This window comes from Eleutherodactylus coqui, chromosome 2 (genome assembly GCF_035609145.1).
Source record: "Eleutherodactylus coqui strain aEleCoq1 chromosome 2, aEleCoq1.hap1, whole genome shotgun sequence".
NCBI classification, from domain to species: Eukaryota; Metazoa; Chordata; class Amphibia; order Anura; family Eleutherodactylidae; genus Eleutherodactylus; species Eleutherodactylus coqui.
The window spans coordinates 20,607,630-20,624,083 of NC_089838.1; the positions used below are offsets into that span (position 1 = coordinate 20,607,630).

Below are 16,454 nucleotides of genomic sequence, written 5' to 3' on the forward strand. Positions count from 1 at the left end.
GCACTCCAGAAATGTGTGTACGAGTTAGAGGCATCGTATATGTATGAAGCTCTCTCCATTGTAGTTCATAGGACTTATAAAATGCCAAGCCGTTACCTCGATATCCATCATCTACAATGGGGAGAGCCGCATGCAATGTCTCCTCATATCTGCAGTGCTGATTGGGTGGAAGGTGGACCCCCATTTTCCCAGTAAGTGGAACTTACTTCGATTTATTATGGGATATACTTAGACTAAACCATTAATGCCTCAGATGGGGGAATACCCTTGCGGCCCTTGGAAGTGGTTCAGTATGCCAATGTGGCCCTCAGCTCTGAAAAAGTTGTGCACTCCTGGAAATATGCCCTGGGGGAGACCTGGAGCCACTGGTGGGGGGAGCATTGACTATTCGTTCTTATAGTTTGCACATGGGAGACCCATTTTTATAAAGAGTCTGAATCTCAGACAACTCCTTTTAACTCTGTGATTCTATTGCATGGCCTGAAAAGGGCTATGCACACAAGGCATCCCAGAAATATATTGAAGAACTGATGCACAATTGCAGGGAGGAATGGTCCAAAATTCGTTGTAAGTGACTGGTGCTTAAAGGGGAGATGTACAGGTTATTAAATTCAAGGGTTCACTTACTTTTTTCTCTCAATGTGCTCAATACAAGACTGGTCTGGTACAACGGTTTGTATGTTAGTTAGGTTGGGTTTGTCTATAACTGTGAATTAGATAACTGACCCCATTTTATTAACTATCGGTGCGGAAATAGAAGTGATTCCAAAGGGTTCACTTTTTCTTGCAACTAATTATCTAGATTTTTCATCCATGTCCACCTGGAACTTTTAGGCCTCTTTAACACGGGTGATGGTGATATCGCCGCGAAAAAGTGCAGCAATATTGTGATTTTATGTCACCCTATCCCAAAAATAAGCCCTAGCCGCATATCTCTCCCCCCCTAACAGATACATCACTTGACAGCCGCTGTCAGCTCTGCCTTACATCTTCTCTGCAGGTCCCCGGCATTTGTCTTCAGGCAATGATTCCTGGTCAGAGGTTTGCGTAACCCTGTCTCCGGGAAGCGCTACCTCTGATTGGCCGAGCTGCGGCGCTGGAGAACCATTGAATGGCTGTGATTGGTTCATCGATCACTGGCTCTGATTGGCTGAGCCGTGGCTCTCAAGAACCAATCAGAACCAAAGCTAACTGGAGGCGGGGTCTTTAAACCTGCAATCAAGGAAGTGCTGACAGAAGATTTCAAACAAGTGTTGGGGACCTGGAAGGAGACGTGCGGTGGAACAGACAGTGGCTGTTAGGATATATATATAAATTTTTTTTTTTCATGCAGCTAGGGCTTATTTTAGGGCTCTTGCAGTAGGACCTCCTACTGCAAAAGTTGCATCGCACTGCACGACAATCATGTTTTCATGCGATGCAACAGAAAGGACGGCTCTATAGAAAAACATGCGCTACAGAACCTTGCAAATTGTGGCAATATTTAGCAACTTGTGATTTTTTTTCTCTCTCGCAATGTAGCAGTCTACAAAACAGATGTCTGCCATTCAGTGTCTGTGGAAAGCCGGGTGGCATCGTGTTAAGATGGAGAGGCCTGAAGCATTGACTCCTGAGCCACTCGTACTGCTAATGTGCCCTCCTGCTTTCCTCTAAATCTCCGAAATCAAACTTGTAGTTTTGCAGTTCCACACAATATAATTGCAAATGTGGTCACAGGTAGCCGCGCACAAGGCTTTTAGAGCAGCACTTTCCGAGCCCTTCCTTGGGGGATGCCTGACCGCAGCAAGTTTTACGAACAATACACGCACTATTACACAGGTGAATGCACATTATTTACACGTGAATAGGGAGCTGGCACCGACCCAGGCGCTGACTTGAGGAGTCATTGTTTAAGGGGCTTGCATAAAGGTAAGATCCTGCCAGCCTCTCGGATCGCCTCCGCTGCTCAATTATGACGTCCTGGCGGAGGAAATATAGTGGGAATTTCAGTGAATTGGACGGATGGAACGAGTAAGGGTCCTTTTACATTAATAATTCTTCAACGATGAGCGCCAATCAGTGAGATTGGCGCTCGTTTGCCAGGCCTTCACACGGGCTGCATTAGCGGACAAACGTTCCTTCGTCCCCCATAGAGCTTGATTATTGTTGACAGCAGATTTCTCTTTCACGCGGGAATATATGCAGCCAACAACTAGAATTGTTTTGCCCCACATAAAAGATGTCGTTACCCGACAAACGGGCATTGGGTTCAGCGGAAAACATTGGCATTTTTGCCCAGTTATAGGGTTGTGTAATAGGCATGGGGTTGTACCAAGTTTTATAAAGTCGTTCCCTATCCTCAAGATAATGGTTAACTTTATGAGTCCCGACTGCTGAGACCCCCAGAACGGGGGTCCAGTTAGTTCCTGAGAGTGAGGAACAGAGGGGAGGTCATGTAGGCATGCTACCGGCCCAGTCGTTTTTATGACCACGCCAGTAACTGCGCTGGTTAAGCGCTTCGTAAGTCTCCGGCGCTGTCATTGCATGGAGCCGCGTTTCTGCGTTATCTCACTCGGGGACCAAACGACTACTGCTCTCTAGATTGGTGAGGGTCTTGTGGGTAGGGCATAACTTTATAACTAGGCACAACCCCTTTAAAAGATCAAGAGATGATCAACAAGATTGCCTGGCCCTCACACTGGACTTTATTAGGGTGAAGTCATTCATTCAATCGTTGGTATCCATGGACCTAAATCTTTGTCAGCGGCACATCCTCCATTCATACGGGGAGATGTGCTGACAACAAACATTTTTTGTGCCACCTAAAAGATGTGATCACCTAATGAACGAGTGTTTGCTTCTCGGGTGATTGCCAAAACATGGCCCAATGATCGGACAAAAAAAAAAAAACATTCCTAAAAGACCCTAAAAGGACTATTCTGGTTCTGAAGCAAATGTTCATAAATTCCAGATATGAAAGGTGCTTCTGCCATGTTGACGGGTATAAATCTGGCAGGCATTGCCTTCTTATACCGTCCTCTATTCCTGAAGTTTCCTATCCTTGTTATTTTCCAGGATGTCCAACACTTACATTTCCCACAATTCCCTGCTCTATATCTTCTTCCTGTGTGCTTTCCCGCTAAGCGTTGCCCTGCTATTGGTCAGCAATCCGGTCCCAAGAGCTGAATAGAAAGAGAGCCATCCCTAGTCGTTCCTACAGAGCAAGAACAACCGGTAGCGCTGGAATGCCTGCAGGACGTATCCAGGGGCAACCTGGGAATAAACACTTCTGAGGTGCCAGGAGAAGGGGATGGTTTATAGAGCGACCGACATTAAATCCAAAGCAGAACCACATTGAAACCTTAACTTTTCGTTAGCATTCATTTGACAACAACTTTGGATAAGCTGAATATCACTTTAAGTTCTCATCACACAGGACCGTTCCCTTTAAATGGGGTCTCTCACAAAAATCAGTAAGGATAGCATAGGTAATGAGTGTCCAATCAGTGGAGGTTTAACCATTGGGACCCCCACCAGTCACGAGAAAGGGAGTCCCGAGTGTCCCTGTATGATTGGAACAGTTATCATGTGTAGTCATTACCGCTCCCTCTGTTGGACGTATGGAGATAAGCAGACCCTCTGTAGGGGATCGATCAAACTACAGACCCTCACCGATGGACAATGTATTTGGTAGTTTTCTCCTTCAGATAATTTTTAGTGTGACTTATACCGTCCGCGTTTTCCGCACAGGGTATTATAAACAACGCTAGTACATGTCGAGCACAAAATGACCAACCCCTGCTGGGGCTTTAAAGCCGAACCGCATGAAGTCTGGTTGTGTACCGTCGAGTCTCATAGTGGAACATGGGCTAAATTTATAATCCATCGCTAAAAATACTTCTCCAACCATTTTCTGGAAGCGCGAGCTAAAGATGAAATGTAGATAAAACCTGTTACTCAGATATGAGAACTGTCTCGCATGTCAATCAAACGTCTAGATATTCTCCTCTCCAGGTCTGGGAATATTAGAAGCCGTGTATCGTCGTCATTAACCGTTCACTGCAAGAGAACATATTCAGTTCTGGGAAGGTTTTGGATTGTGCATTTCAAATTTGCCTTAAATTGCCAGGAATGGGCACCGAGCCTAAATAAGAGACCCTGCCTCTATATGTATTCAATATGGAGGTTTGAGTAGTCATCGTGGTCCACTTGCAAATACCCTTGAGCAGAAATGGGCTACAAAGAGCGGCTCTTGTTTTGGAGGACCCAGCGCTCAGTTTCAGTGAGAACATGTAATCCTTCATTTTCCCTGTGGGGGTGCTGTGGGGCAAATAGAACACATATTACAGTTGATCATTGGAGGAGTGGGACACCCTGTGATGAGATAAGGATAGGCCAGCAATGGTTGATCGATGAGTGGGGAACCTCTAGGACTCCTATTGACTAGTGCAATGAAGGGGACTTCTTGAATGGGATGAGCTTGCAGTACCGATGAGGATCTGGGAGGTTGATCTCCGATTGATCAAAGATTGATGGCCTTTCTTAAAAGGGTTTTCCAGCCAAGTACTATTGATTACCTATTTTCAGGATAAGGGGTATGGAGCAGAAGCAGATCACTCCGACGCATGGTGTGGATTTTGACACAGCTTTTGGTGCAGTTCCACACCAAAATCCGTAAGGTGTGTACATACTCTTAAAGGGGTATTCCCATCTTAGCTTTCCATAGCCGAGATGGGAAACCACTGCTATAGTTAGCGGCCATCCGGCCAGAGCCTATGCAGGCAGCCTACCCCTTCAGCCCAGCGCTATTTCCTTAGCTCTCAATCACTGCTATGTAAACAGCGCTGTCCTGAAGCGCTCAGGTGGTTGGAAAGTGAAAGCTGAAATTTCCCATCTTGGCCATGAAAGCCAAGATGAGAATACCCCTTTAAGTATAGGTTGTCAGTTACAGTCCCCATATATTATATTTAATCATGGTATATATGATTGCTATAGTTGACTGCTCTATACAGAAGGAGGAGGAAATAAAGTATACGACCCTGATGGTGACCTAAAGGACACTCTTGACCTCCGGGTCAATGTTGGTCTATGTCTACATTCGGCAAATTTGCCAGTGCATTCCGACACGTTCACATAACTGGGTGGGATTGCACCCTATGGTGGAGCTGGCAGAATCGTGGCCTGTTGGGCAACGGGGTACATGTGACGTGTACACCCGCCCACACGCTTCCAGGTGCCCCATGTATACAGGCAGTCCTGGCTGCGGGCAGTAGTCATGTTGTGGTGCTTTTCCCCCCCGAGAGACAATAAGCATTGTAGTAAAAAGCCTCATTAGCTAATTAGCCCAAACCACAACCCAAATGACAGTGGAACAAGTGTGACCTACTGGCCTCCACGATGCATACAATGGAGCGTTGGTAAATGGCCGGCTATATATAGGATGGGAGCCGGTGACTTTTGTCATGGTCTGGAGCTTTCCGCAGCAGTCAGACGGGAACACTGTGCTACTTGTGTAAGACACAATACCACAGTCAACTCCATGGTTACCGCCGGGAGCCGCGACGGAAAGCGTCATGCATTTCAAATCGCACTTAGAATGAAGAGCTTGTTATATGCAGCTGTAAGGAACAGGTGAGGCTATTTATCTCCCCCCGATCTGCCGACTCGAAGCCTCATCTTTATGTACACTTTATGGAATGCCGCCCGCTGCGGACTGTAGTGCTCCTGCGGGAGGCGAAAACATTGACAGCCCTCATCTATATGTATAGCTGTGACCCTCAGCGTGCCGCAGTCATCAAACAGCTGGGATTACCAGAACCTGAGACGAAAGATGGATCTGGAAGGAGAAAAATATAAAAGGGGGCTTGGATTAACCTCTATTGGCTTGTTTAGGCTTCATTGTACCTATAACATATAAGCATGGGGTCGTACATACCCTAGAGACAGATCATGCCGCTTCTATGGGGCCTTGGCTAGAGGGAACTCAATCCTAGTTGGTCATGTCCAACCTCGCTGCTGGGGAAGAGAATTTGTATAGGGCTCCCTTTAATTCGTAAGCAAGATCATTATCGAAAGGGCATTGACTGGAAAACAAGTACCATGGGGGCCCGTTTTGATCCTTACTATGCGGCCCCCCGCTTTATGTACAGGAGGATTGTAGAAGGCCTCAAGCTTTTGATCTTGGTGATTGGGGATAGCCCTACCCATCAAAACGTCTGACATTTCGCTAAGTTTTTAAAAAGTTTATACTTTAACTCCTTTTTGACTGCAATACTCTTTTTTTTTTTTTTTTTATACTAATCTCACTAACAGACATTAAACCTGCACATACATTTATTAAAGCTATTGCTTAGGTGACTACTGACGGCCAGGTTCCTGCTCTAACGGCCTGGAATGGAAAAGCCTCAGATCCTGGCAGATAACCGCTTACCTACCACAATCAAGAGCAATGCTACCCTGTTTCCCTGAAAATAAGACATCCCCTGAAAATAAGACATAGCATGATGCTTGAAATATAAGCCCTACTCCAAAATTAAGCCCTGCTTATAGTTAATTAAAAAAGTCAATTTAGATAGTGTCCAGGCAGCTGTACGTGTAAAAAAGTTAAACTTTTTTGAACAAAAATTAATATAAGACACTGTCTTATTTTCGGGAAACACGGTAGTATGAAAATTCTAACCATGGGGACCAGAGAAACAGAATGCCAGATTTTCAGTTACTGTCCTGCTAGAATCTTTAGTTCTAGTAGAGGATATGTTCCGTATACAGCGTCCAACAGATGTATGGAATCTGGGACAGAGACACACGGGCCACCACATCCCAAATATGCACACCGCTATAGAAGAACGAAGGGAAGATGAGACACCTCCGTGAATGATCAGCTTTTATTCCAATAGTAACCCACGGTTAAGAGAAGTTTGGGGGGCCCCAAGATAAAGTTTTGCACCCGGGCCCATGAGCCTTTAGCTACGCCCCTGAAACCACCGATGGGGTCTGTTGATCACCTCACCTATTCAGTTTCCGATAGATCGTCCTGGGAACCACTGGATCTGCCAATTAATGTGCAGGGCAGCCATCTCTTTTTGTAATCTCTATATGGTATTCGCATCGTGCGAACATTAATCAGTCGGGGATTTGCTGTGCTCTGTTGCACCTTTTTATCTAATGCTTCATTACACAAAGAGCAATCAATTTTTAATGAGCTGCTTTAGATTTTCGTTTTAAACCCTTCCAAATCTATTGACTATTCAGCATTTACGTCAGTTCTTCCATAATTGTTTGAGTAATGTAAGACTCAGGCTTAGACGGTGCTTGTGTCAATGTGATGCTGTTAAAGCTTGGTAAATATGTATGCAAAAGGGACATCAAAGATTAAAGCGGTTGTCTGGAACTTTTACTATTGATAACCTGTCCTCAGGATGGGTTATCCGGTAGTTGACCAGCAGGGGTTCCCCACTGATCGCCATTCCAGTGGATAGCGCCGGAAGCAGATAGTGCTGCCTGGTTTGGTACTACAGTCACAGCTCCCACTGAATTCAATGCAGTACCAAGCTGGGCCACTGCAGTATGCACAGCGCTGTCTACTTCCAGCACTGTCCGTACCAACAGCGGGCCTAGAGATCCCGAGCTTCAGACAACCACTTATCAACTCTTGATAAGCTGTCCTGAGCATAGATCATCAATAGTAAATGTATTGGAGGATCTCCTTGAGGGCTCCAACCCACTAGCGATAGGTTTTCTTGCGATGCGGAGTGAGTGAAAACGCATGATTATGAAACCAATGATTTTTTAAATTCAATGAATGGCTGAGCGCTGCCTGGTATTGGCTGAGTGCTGTGACCAATCACAGGCAGCGCTCAGCTGTCATTCAATGACGTCTGGGCTTCCTCTGATTGGTCACAGCGCTGAGCCAATCAGAGGCAGCGCTTTCTGGAGGCAGGGATTTTTCAATCAGAGGCCTCCAGAAGACTACTGCCGGGGACGGAGAGAAGAGCTGAACAGCTCTTCCCTGCCATAGCTGTCACAGCTGTGTCAGGGGAGTGCAATGTAACCCCTATGTTTTCAATGGGGCTGGCGCTACTGCCCCCAGCCCCATTGAAAGCAATGGGCGATAGCGTAGGTTTTTCTAAATGCTGTGAGGCTTGAGTGTACACGGCGCAAATGAGTATGAAACCATTGAATGATATCATTGGTTTCATAATCATGCGTTTTCACTCGCTCTTGCATCGCAAGAAGACCTATCGCTAGTGGGTTGGAGCCCTAAGGTGGATTATAATAACTTTGAAGTACTTCTGGCATTTCTGCCTGCTACTGCAAAGCGTATCCCTCTGGTGGTCTGGGGTTTCCAGATCTCCCTTTGACGGCCCATTGTTAATCGTCTGCCATATAAAACTTTCAAGCAACCCTACGGTTTTGGGACAAAATTTTGTTCCAGGACAGGAAAGGGAGGGGGTTTATTACCTGCGGTTCTTCTCTGCTGCTTCTCCTATCCACCGGTTATGGACCCCATTTCTAACTGTACAAGATGGCAATACTGTGTGCTACACTCTGATTAGACACCACTTATCACATGACCAACACCGGCCAATCAGAGAGCAAATCTAGTGCTGTGGTAGTCTAAAACCACCAATGCACTGTAGGGAAATAAGATATCTGAAGATTACATTGACCATCTTGAATGGCCAAAAACGGGAACGGTGGACCGGAGGGACGACAGAAGAATAATAAGCCCTTTACCATCCGGTCCTGAAATGTAATTTTGTCTTAAAACTGCTATAACTTGTTGCAGAAGAAGTAAAGTTCCTTGTGCTGCTCCTCCCAGCAATAAACTGTCCATACACATTTTGGCCATGCAGTAAGTGGCCGATCAATTCTTCGAGGGATCATTTGTAAGATCCCACCAGCGATGTGCAGGACTAAGCTGGAGAAGGGGAAAAAAATTGGCTTGCGCAAAAACGGCTTAAAAAAAGACCCAACCGGACTAGTCCCATTTTTGCAGGCTCCCATTTTTTTCCACCTTGCAGACCGCTGCCTTGTCGCCTCCGCCGAACGCACTTCCATGTCCCGTTAGATATTACAGCACACATTCTTCATTTCAAGTATTTCATCTACTATTGTAATTATCACCATTTAGCCGCAGCCGTCGGCGAGAAGTTGCGGTTATTACGCTTTTATTTTTTCCTTTAATAACCATAAATGTCTTTAATGATGTAATTGGATTTGATGTGTTTTCTCCACCGTTACATCCGTCACGTGGGCCAACACTTTTCCTTAATTAGTTTTCCAGTGGAACTTCTTCGCCGCGATGCTCGTTTTCACAGCTTAATTGGTGTAAACATCTCGGGGGCTTTAACGGGTCGGGCTAAGTGTACCCGCACTCCGCAGATATTTATTTTTGCTCGCTGATCCTGACGTTATTAGTTCTGTGAGGCCCCTGTAGGTGCGAGGAACCCGTGTAGCGGCGGTGTACCGGAGATAATTACTGGGGATTTAGGAAAAAAAAAAATCGAATTCTCTAAATTCTACATTTTTATGGCCTCCCGCAACCAGCGGCAGAGTATGAAGCACCGTATCTGGGTTCATCCTGAGCCGCCCGAATTCTAGAACCTCAAATGAAGAATAGCGGGTAAGGTAGGAGTGGGGGGAGTGAGTCTAGTAAGGGCTTACTTACATAGGCATCAGGCGGTCCATGAGCTGTCCAAGCCTCGCGGACATTGGTCATCGCATATCCTATTCGTCACTGTGATGTGGGCGAAAATGGGACATGCTACAAATTTTGTCGTCGCAGAGAAAGCGCCCTTCCTCTGTAAACCCTTTACATGCTGCGATCAACATTGATCGCAGCATGTAAGGAGTTAACAGTGAGGATAGTCACAGCCGTCTCGCGCTGCGGATTGCACAAGCTCCGCTTCTGAACCCGCGCCATCCATAGGACATAAGCTTACATCCATTCGCGGGAACTCCTTAAGGGGTTAAGGTCAGTAGGTCCGTGTACTGTTCTTGTCCAGCCCATTGAAGACACGGACTCCACATGAACAAAATACACGGATGTGTGAATGAGCCCTAATTCTTATTTACGTGCCATTTGGTGTCCCTGTAGGGAGATGTTCATGTGTGACGGATTTGTTGCGGGTTTTCCACAGTGGAAAAACCCTCATCAAATTCGCACCAGAGGGTACGGGTTTTACCCCTTTAGCTGAAAGAGTGAAATCCAGGGGTAAGTCTGGAGTCGAGTTCTGCCCAGATGCATCCTGGCATATATTCTGATCTCGATTCCACTGCAGCAGAAATGTGCTGTATTACAGGCAACTTAGCCTGCAGTACCAAGTCTGACCACTGCCGTGAGAACGGAGCTGTCTGCTTCCTGCAGAAATCAGCCCTGTGCAAGAGCACAAAGGCCCAGCTTACAGCTGATTGGCAGGGGTCCCAGGTGGCAGATTCTCACCAATCTACCAATTACTAGCCTATTCTAAGGATGGGCCATCAAAAGTTTACAAGTGGACAATGGAGGGGATTGGTGAACAGAAGGATGTGGAATCATATCATATTCACTTTTTCTTTATTTGTTTTTTATGGGTTTTAATTTGACCCCTTCAATAAACTCCAAGATGCCAATCAACAAGCCCCGCCTCTCAGACTCCTAGGCATTTACAGCACTTTCTGGTCACATGATGAATAGCTGAAATGGTGTTATTGAGTGACGTGTGTCAAGCATTTTCCCATGTAAATGGTCCTTACAGCATCTGTCCTTGTTGTATTTACAGGTGGCAGTGGCAGTCAGATTTAAGGATGAGTTCGTCAGAGGGCAGGGGAAGAAGGATTGGCACGACTTGGAGTACATCAGACAAGACCACGATCGAATAGGTAATGTGGAAAGTCGGGAATCCTTTATAGTCTCTTTAAAAAAAGTCAGTCCCATTCATCAACCGATATAACAAACCCAAAAATGGCCAAGACGGGACTGCAGAAATCATGCTTGTATAAACCCACAATAGGCACAACCAATCCCTATGTCATGTATATAGTAAAATGTTACCGCGTGAGCGAGGATCTGACGGCTCCCTGCACCTCGGGGGGGGGACATTGGAAAAGAGAAACTTCAGATCCTGGCAGTTTAACCCCTTAGCATTTTGATTTTTTTCCCATATAAACCATTTTAACCCTTTGCAATCCAATTTTGGATTCAGGGTTTCCTAGGGGGCTTTCTCTTTCTGCCATTATACAATGGCGCCATCTGCTGGCTAGAGCCAGTACTGCGGTACGGGACATGCTGGACAGACCCCCGACAAAAGAGGGACCAGTAATATACAGTAAGAATACCCTGCCGGACATCTTCCGACATCGGAGCTGTACAGCCTTCAATCAGAATGTCTTCAGATATCAGACAGTGGATTGGAAAGGGTTAAGGTTAAAAATAAGTTACTTAAACGGGAATGTACAGAAAATTAAAAAACATGGCTGCCATCTGCGCAGCCACTTAGAAACCCCTGCTGGCATGTAACTAGGATGGGTGGATGACCCCCGGGGGTCAGGGCCATAGAGAGCCGAATATCATGCTGTTTATTTCTGTAAGGCCTAGTGCCAGCCTGATGGAAACAAGCATTGTTATATTGGGCCCCACCTGTACCCCCATACTTGGGTATCATCAACCCACCCTAGTTGTGTTCTACTGAGGGAGGCTGAAGAAATGGCAGCCATGTTTTTTCATTTCCTGCCGTCCGATGTAACACATCATACGGCCCCTTCTCATATAACATCCAAGTGACCGCGTCACCTGTGGCCCACGGACGTGCAGCTTAAACGGGCCACAATGTCTTACATACACACGTCTGACGTTTGCTTAGTGCATCGCTTAGAACAAATGTAATATCTCCTCAGGAAACGGCGAGCAGGGGAAACCTTTCCCGATGACCGATGGCGATCGTGTGGAACAGGCGTATCGGGAGAATGGCTTCAATATATACGTCAGCGATAAAATCTCACTTAACAGATCTCTTCCAGACATCCGGCATCAAAAGTAAGTAAAATCATCCAAAAAGGATAGACTTTGCATAAAAGGACAGTGACATTCTCATTTATAGATGTCAGTGGTTAACGTGCATGCTCAGTTGTAAACCATTGATAGCTGCCTGTTAGGTCATCAATAGTAGGTCATCGGAGGTCCATCACTTGTGCACTGAGCTAATTTCTGCAGGAAGCAGACAGCTCCGTTCCCACTGCAGTGGTCAAGTTTGGTATTACGTGCTGTTCATTTCAATGAAAACTTAGTTTTCTATTCAAAGCCTGGCCACTGCATTAACGATGTGGAATCTGGTCACATATGAGCGCATTGGTTCACAGAGTGGCTCACTGGCAGCTAAACCCCACCAATCTACTACTGATGATCTATCCGGAGGATGGGGTGTTAATAGTTTATAATTAGGCAACCCCTTTAGTGAGGGCAATATACCTTTTTACTAACCTCAGTAATGGACGTTTAAAAATGCACATATGTCTTTTTAAAAAGAGAAACCTCAGATCTTGGCAGTTTAACCCCTTGCATACCACAATCGATGGCAACTACAAAATGTAAGCAGATAACAGTGGGTGGGGGCTTTTTCTGTCACCCATCGCCACCCTGTAATGTGATCGCAATATACCCATGGCTGACAAAGGCCTCCATGTCTGCCATGTAACTCAACTCTATTAGACCCCGCATCCGGTAGAGTCTAATACGCTGCTGTCACAGGCTTAGTAAAAGGCACTACATAAGTAATGTTGTGTACTGTCCCAGCTATTGAACGATCGCATCTTCAAGTCCGCCTGAAGGACTAAAAAGTAGCGTAAAAAAAAAAAGTTAACTAAAGTTTATTATAAAGAAAAAAAAAATAAACATTTTTCCTCCAGAAAAATCCAATCTTTAAAGGGTTAACAACCTCGATCAGCGTGGATGCTGATCGTGACTGCTGCAGCCTGGCGTCAGCTGGCATCTGCCATGTAAGGAGCCGTCTCCTGCTCTATACAACTCCTGCGCACTCAAGGCGTACATATACCTCCTTGGTCGTGAAGGTGTTAAAAGGATACTTCAGTACTATGAAATTAATTAATTATCCTAATGGTAGGCTATCTGTAGCCGATGGATTGGGTCCAGTTACGGACGCCCCCACCGATCAGCTGATTGGAGTGCCTAGCTCCATTGGTTAGCCGATCGGTTTGGTGACCCTCTCCATTCTGATATCGGTGACCTATCCTAACTTACCGGCTTCCTACCATTAGGAAATCTGGCATGTATTATAGTGTCAAACAGGGAAACGAAGGATCCATTAGACCTGGCGCCATACAGACCCATTGCCTGATTTTTCAGTGGCGTTGGGGCAGACCTTATTCTAGACCTCCTGACAGTGAGGACTACAGTCACCTTCTCCCCGCGCTACAAATGGCTGATAATAGGGGGCAATACATGATAGCATTATTGATTCCCTTAATTAAGTGATTGATTGCTTCCTTAGCTTAGAAGTTGTTTGCAAACTTTGTGTGTTTCCAGAAGTTTTAGGTTATTACCGTATGATGGGTCAGTAAGGGGGTCGCGCCGCGCCCAGCACATCATCTCACTGTGCTGCTGCCGTACGGTTCAGCTTGCACGGCGTCTGATTTCCTCTTGTATAACCTATTATTTGGAGTGCAGTGACGGAGAAACTGGATCTTAATTCTCAGTACGTGCAGCTAGCGCACTCGGTTTACGCATTCAGCGGAGCTAATAAGAGCCGTGTCCTTAAAGGGGTTGTCCCGCGCCGAAACGTTTTTTTTTTTTATTCAATAGGCCCCCCGTTCGGCGCGAGACAAACCCAAGGGATGGGTTAAAAAAAAAAAGGTTTAGTACTTACCCGAATCCCCGCGCTGCGGCGACTTCTTACTTACCTTACCAAGATGGCCGCCGGGATCTTCACCCACGATGCACCGCGGGTCTTCTCCCATGGTGCACTGTGGGCTCTGTGCGGTCCATTGCCGATTACAGCCTCCTGATTGGCTGGAATCAGCACACGTGACGGGGCGGAGCTACGAGGAGCAGCTCTCCAGCACGAGCGGCCCCATTCAAGAGGGAGAAGACCGGACTGCGCAAGTGCATCTAATCGGGCGATTAGACGCTGAAATTAGACGGCGCCATGGCGACGGGGACGCTAGCTACGGAACAGGTAAGTGAATAACTTCTGTATGGCTCATAATTAATGCACGATGTATATTACAAAGTGCATTAATATGGCCATACAGAAGTGTATACCCCCACTTGCTATCGCAGGACAACCCCTTTAAGGAGAAGCTCCTTACGATGGTAGGAGACAGCAGTCTGCAGTCTTCACTCCAAGGGACGGCCAAGCTTCTCACTGATACAAATGACATGTCTACAGATGGCAGAAGTGTGGGAATATACAAAGCTGCGGATATAAAATGTGGGTGATGTAAGGTACAGAAAGAGAGGCAGAGAAAGCCCATCGCTAGAAGAGAGAGACGTAAAGAGACGGATATAGAAGCTAGAGCTGGAAAGAAAGAGGCTGCTAGAAGACAGATGGAAAGACAGCTAGGAAGAACGATGGAAAAAAGTAGTTGGAAAGAGGGATAGAAAAAGTAAGAGCTTGAAGAAGAAGTAGTAGAGGGGGATAGAAAGAGAGAAATAGAGGAGTAGAAAAGGAAGAGCTGGAATGACTTGGGCAGAAGGAGGAAAACAAAGGCCGGTTGCACACGGGCGGATTTAAATTGCGGAATCTGTATAGACGATTCATGGCGTTCCGCACACCTTGAAAGAATAGAACATTCGCATACCAGCGAGCGGATTTAAAAATCGTACCATGTTCCATTGTTCTGCGGTATCTGCACAGACGGCCTCCATTGAAGTCAATGGATGCCGTCCGACCCACAACCCATTTGCAATTGACATCGTGGACAGGTCGCAGGTACCCGCATCATCGCCTAGCAACGACGCGGGAAAAACATGGATTTAAAAGAAAGCTTGTACTGCGCATGACTGACGACCTGAATTCTGCCGGCGGTTCCAGCATGCGGAATCCGACCCGGTCATGTGCAGCCGGCCAGAGAAAGAGAGGGATAGAAAACGGGAGAGTCGGAGAGAGGGATACATAAGATTATACGCGCTTTGCCAAAAGAAAAATCCTGCCCCTAGAAGGAGTTATCATTTTGCTGCAAAACCCGGCATGCAGTTCCATCTCAGGCAGATCTACAAATGATGAGAGTTGTGATTTAGATGAACGGTCTTGTCACCTGAGACCCTAAAAGTGGCTCTCCGAGGCTCCTTGTGTGTAGTGACCTCTTCTTCCGCTTGTGTAGAGCTTGCTGACCACTAGACGCCTCTACGACGCAGAGAAGAGATTTCACCCCGAGTCTGAGAAGGGAAGCTGGAAGGTTATTTCGATTAATTGCCATTTAACTGGTCCGTTCTGAGCAGACTTTTTAGGAGGTGTTGGGATCAGTGGATGTGTGAGGGCACACAAGGCGACCGGGCTCAGGACGCCCCCTACAGACCACCAGTAGAGAGGATCGTGTGATCATCCAACCAGCATGAGCAGCTCCAACTGTTTGGTTGTGCGTCATCAAGAGACAGGTGGCGCCATCGTTACACCCCGGTGTCTGTCTGAACCATTTCCAGGCACTTGGCTGGAAGACGTTTGGTCTCATGGCACTCATTACATGTACTGCCTATGACGCCCACAACACTGTCTCCTTCGTTTTCAGTGGTGTCGTAAACCACGAAACTGGACTGCTACAGAGTGGAACCGGGTTATCTTCAACGACTAATCCAGGTTTAGTTTGTGTCTGGAGACCTCGGGGTGAGCATCTCAATCCTGCCTTTGCTGTGGAGCGGCACACTGCCCCCTGCTGGTGGTATGGTCTCTGGGGGCATCGCATACGACAATCGGTCGCCCCTGGTAGTGGTAAAAGGGACAATGACAGCTCAGCGATATGTTCAGGATATCCTGCAGCCACATGTGTTCCTCTCATGGCGGCTTCCAAGAGGCATTTTCCAGACTTGTCACACTTCCATGGCTGCCCGTTCTCCAGATTTATCACCAATAGAACATGTATTGGGACCATCTGGACGCCTACGAGTTTGTGCAGTCTAGAGGCTCAGTTACAGCAAATGCGGAGCGATATACCCCAGGATACCATACGGAACCGGTATGCCTCCATGCCCATCCGTATCACATCTTGTATATAAGCTAGAGGTGGTAAAACAGGGTACTAGAGCGTCCATGCCCATCCGTATCACATCTTGTATATAAGCTAGAGGTGGTACAACAGGGTACTAGAGCCTCCATGCCCATCCGTATCACATCTTGTATACAAGCTAGTGGCGGCCCAACAGGGTAATAGAACCTACCTGCCCTGCCATCACATATTATATCCAAGCTAGAGGCGGCCAAACAGAGTACTGGAGCCTCCATGCCCGCCTGTTTCACATCATATATCTAAGCTAGAGGCAGTAC

At 46.6% G+C, this 16,454-nt stretch overlaps 1 protein-coding gene across 2 annotated transcripts in view; it reads left to right on the forward strand.

The window, feature by feature from the left end:
* GALNT10 (polypeptide N-acetylgalactosaminyltransferase 10) overlaps positions 1–16,454 on the forward strand; it is a 137,283-nt gene that overhangs the window by 70,934 nt on the left and 49,895 nt on the right. For both annotated transcript variants that reach the window (XM_066590449.1, XM_066590450.1), the window contains 2 exons: positions 10,743–10,842; positions 11,857–11,995. In XM_066590449.1, the coding sequence (XP_066446546.1) occupies positions 10,743–10,842; positions 11,857–11,995 (239 nt within the window). The remainder of the gene's footprint in view (positions 1–10,742; positions 10,843–11,856; positions 11,996–16,454) is intronic.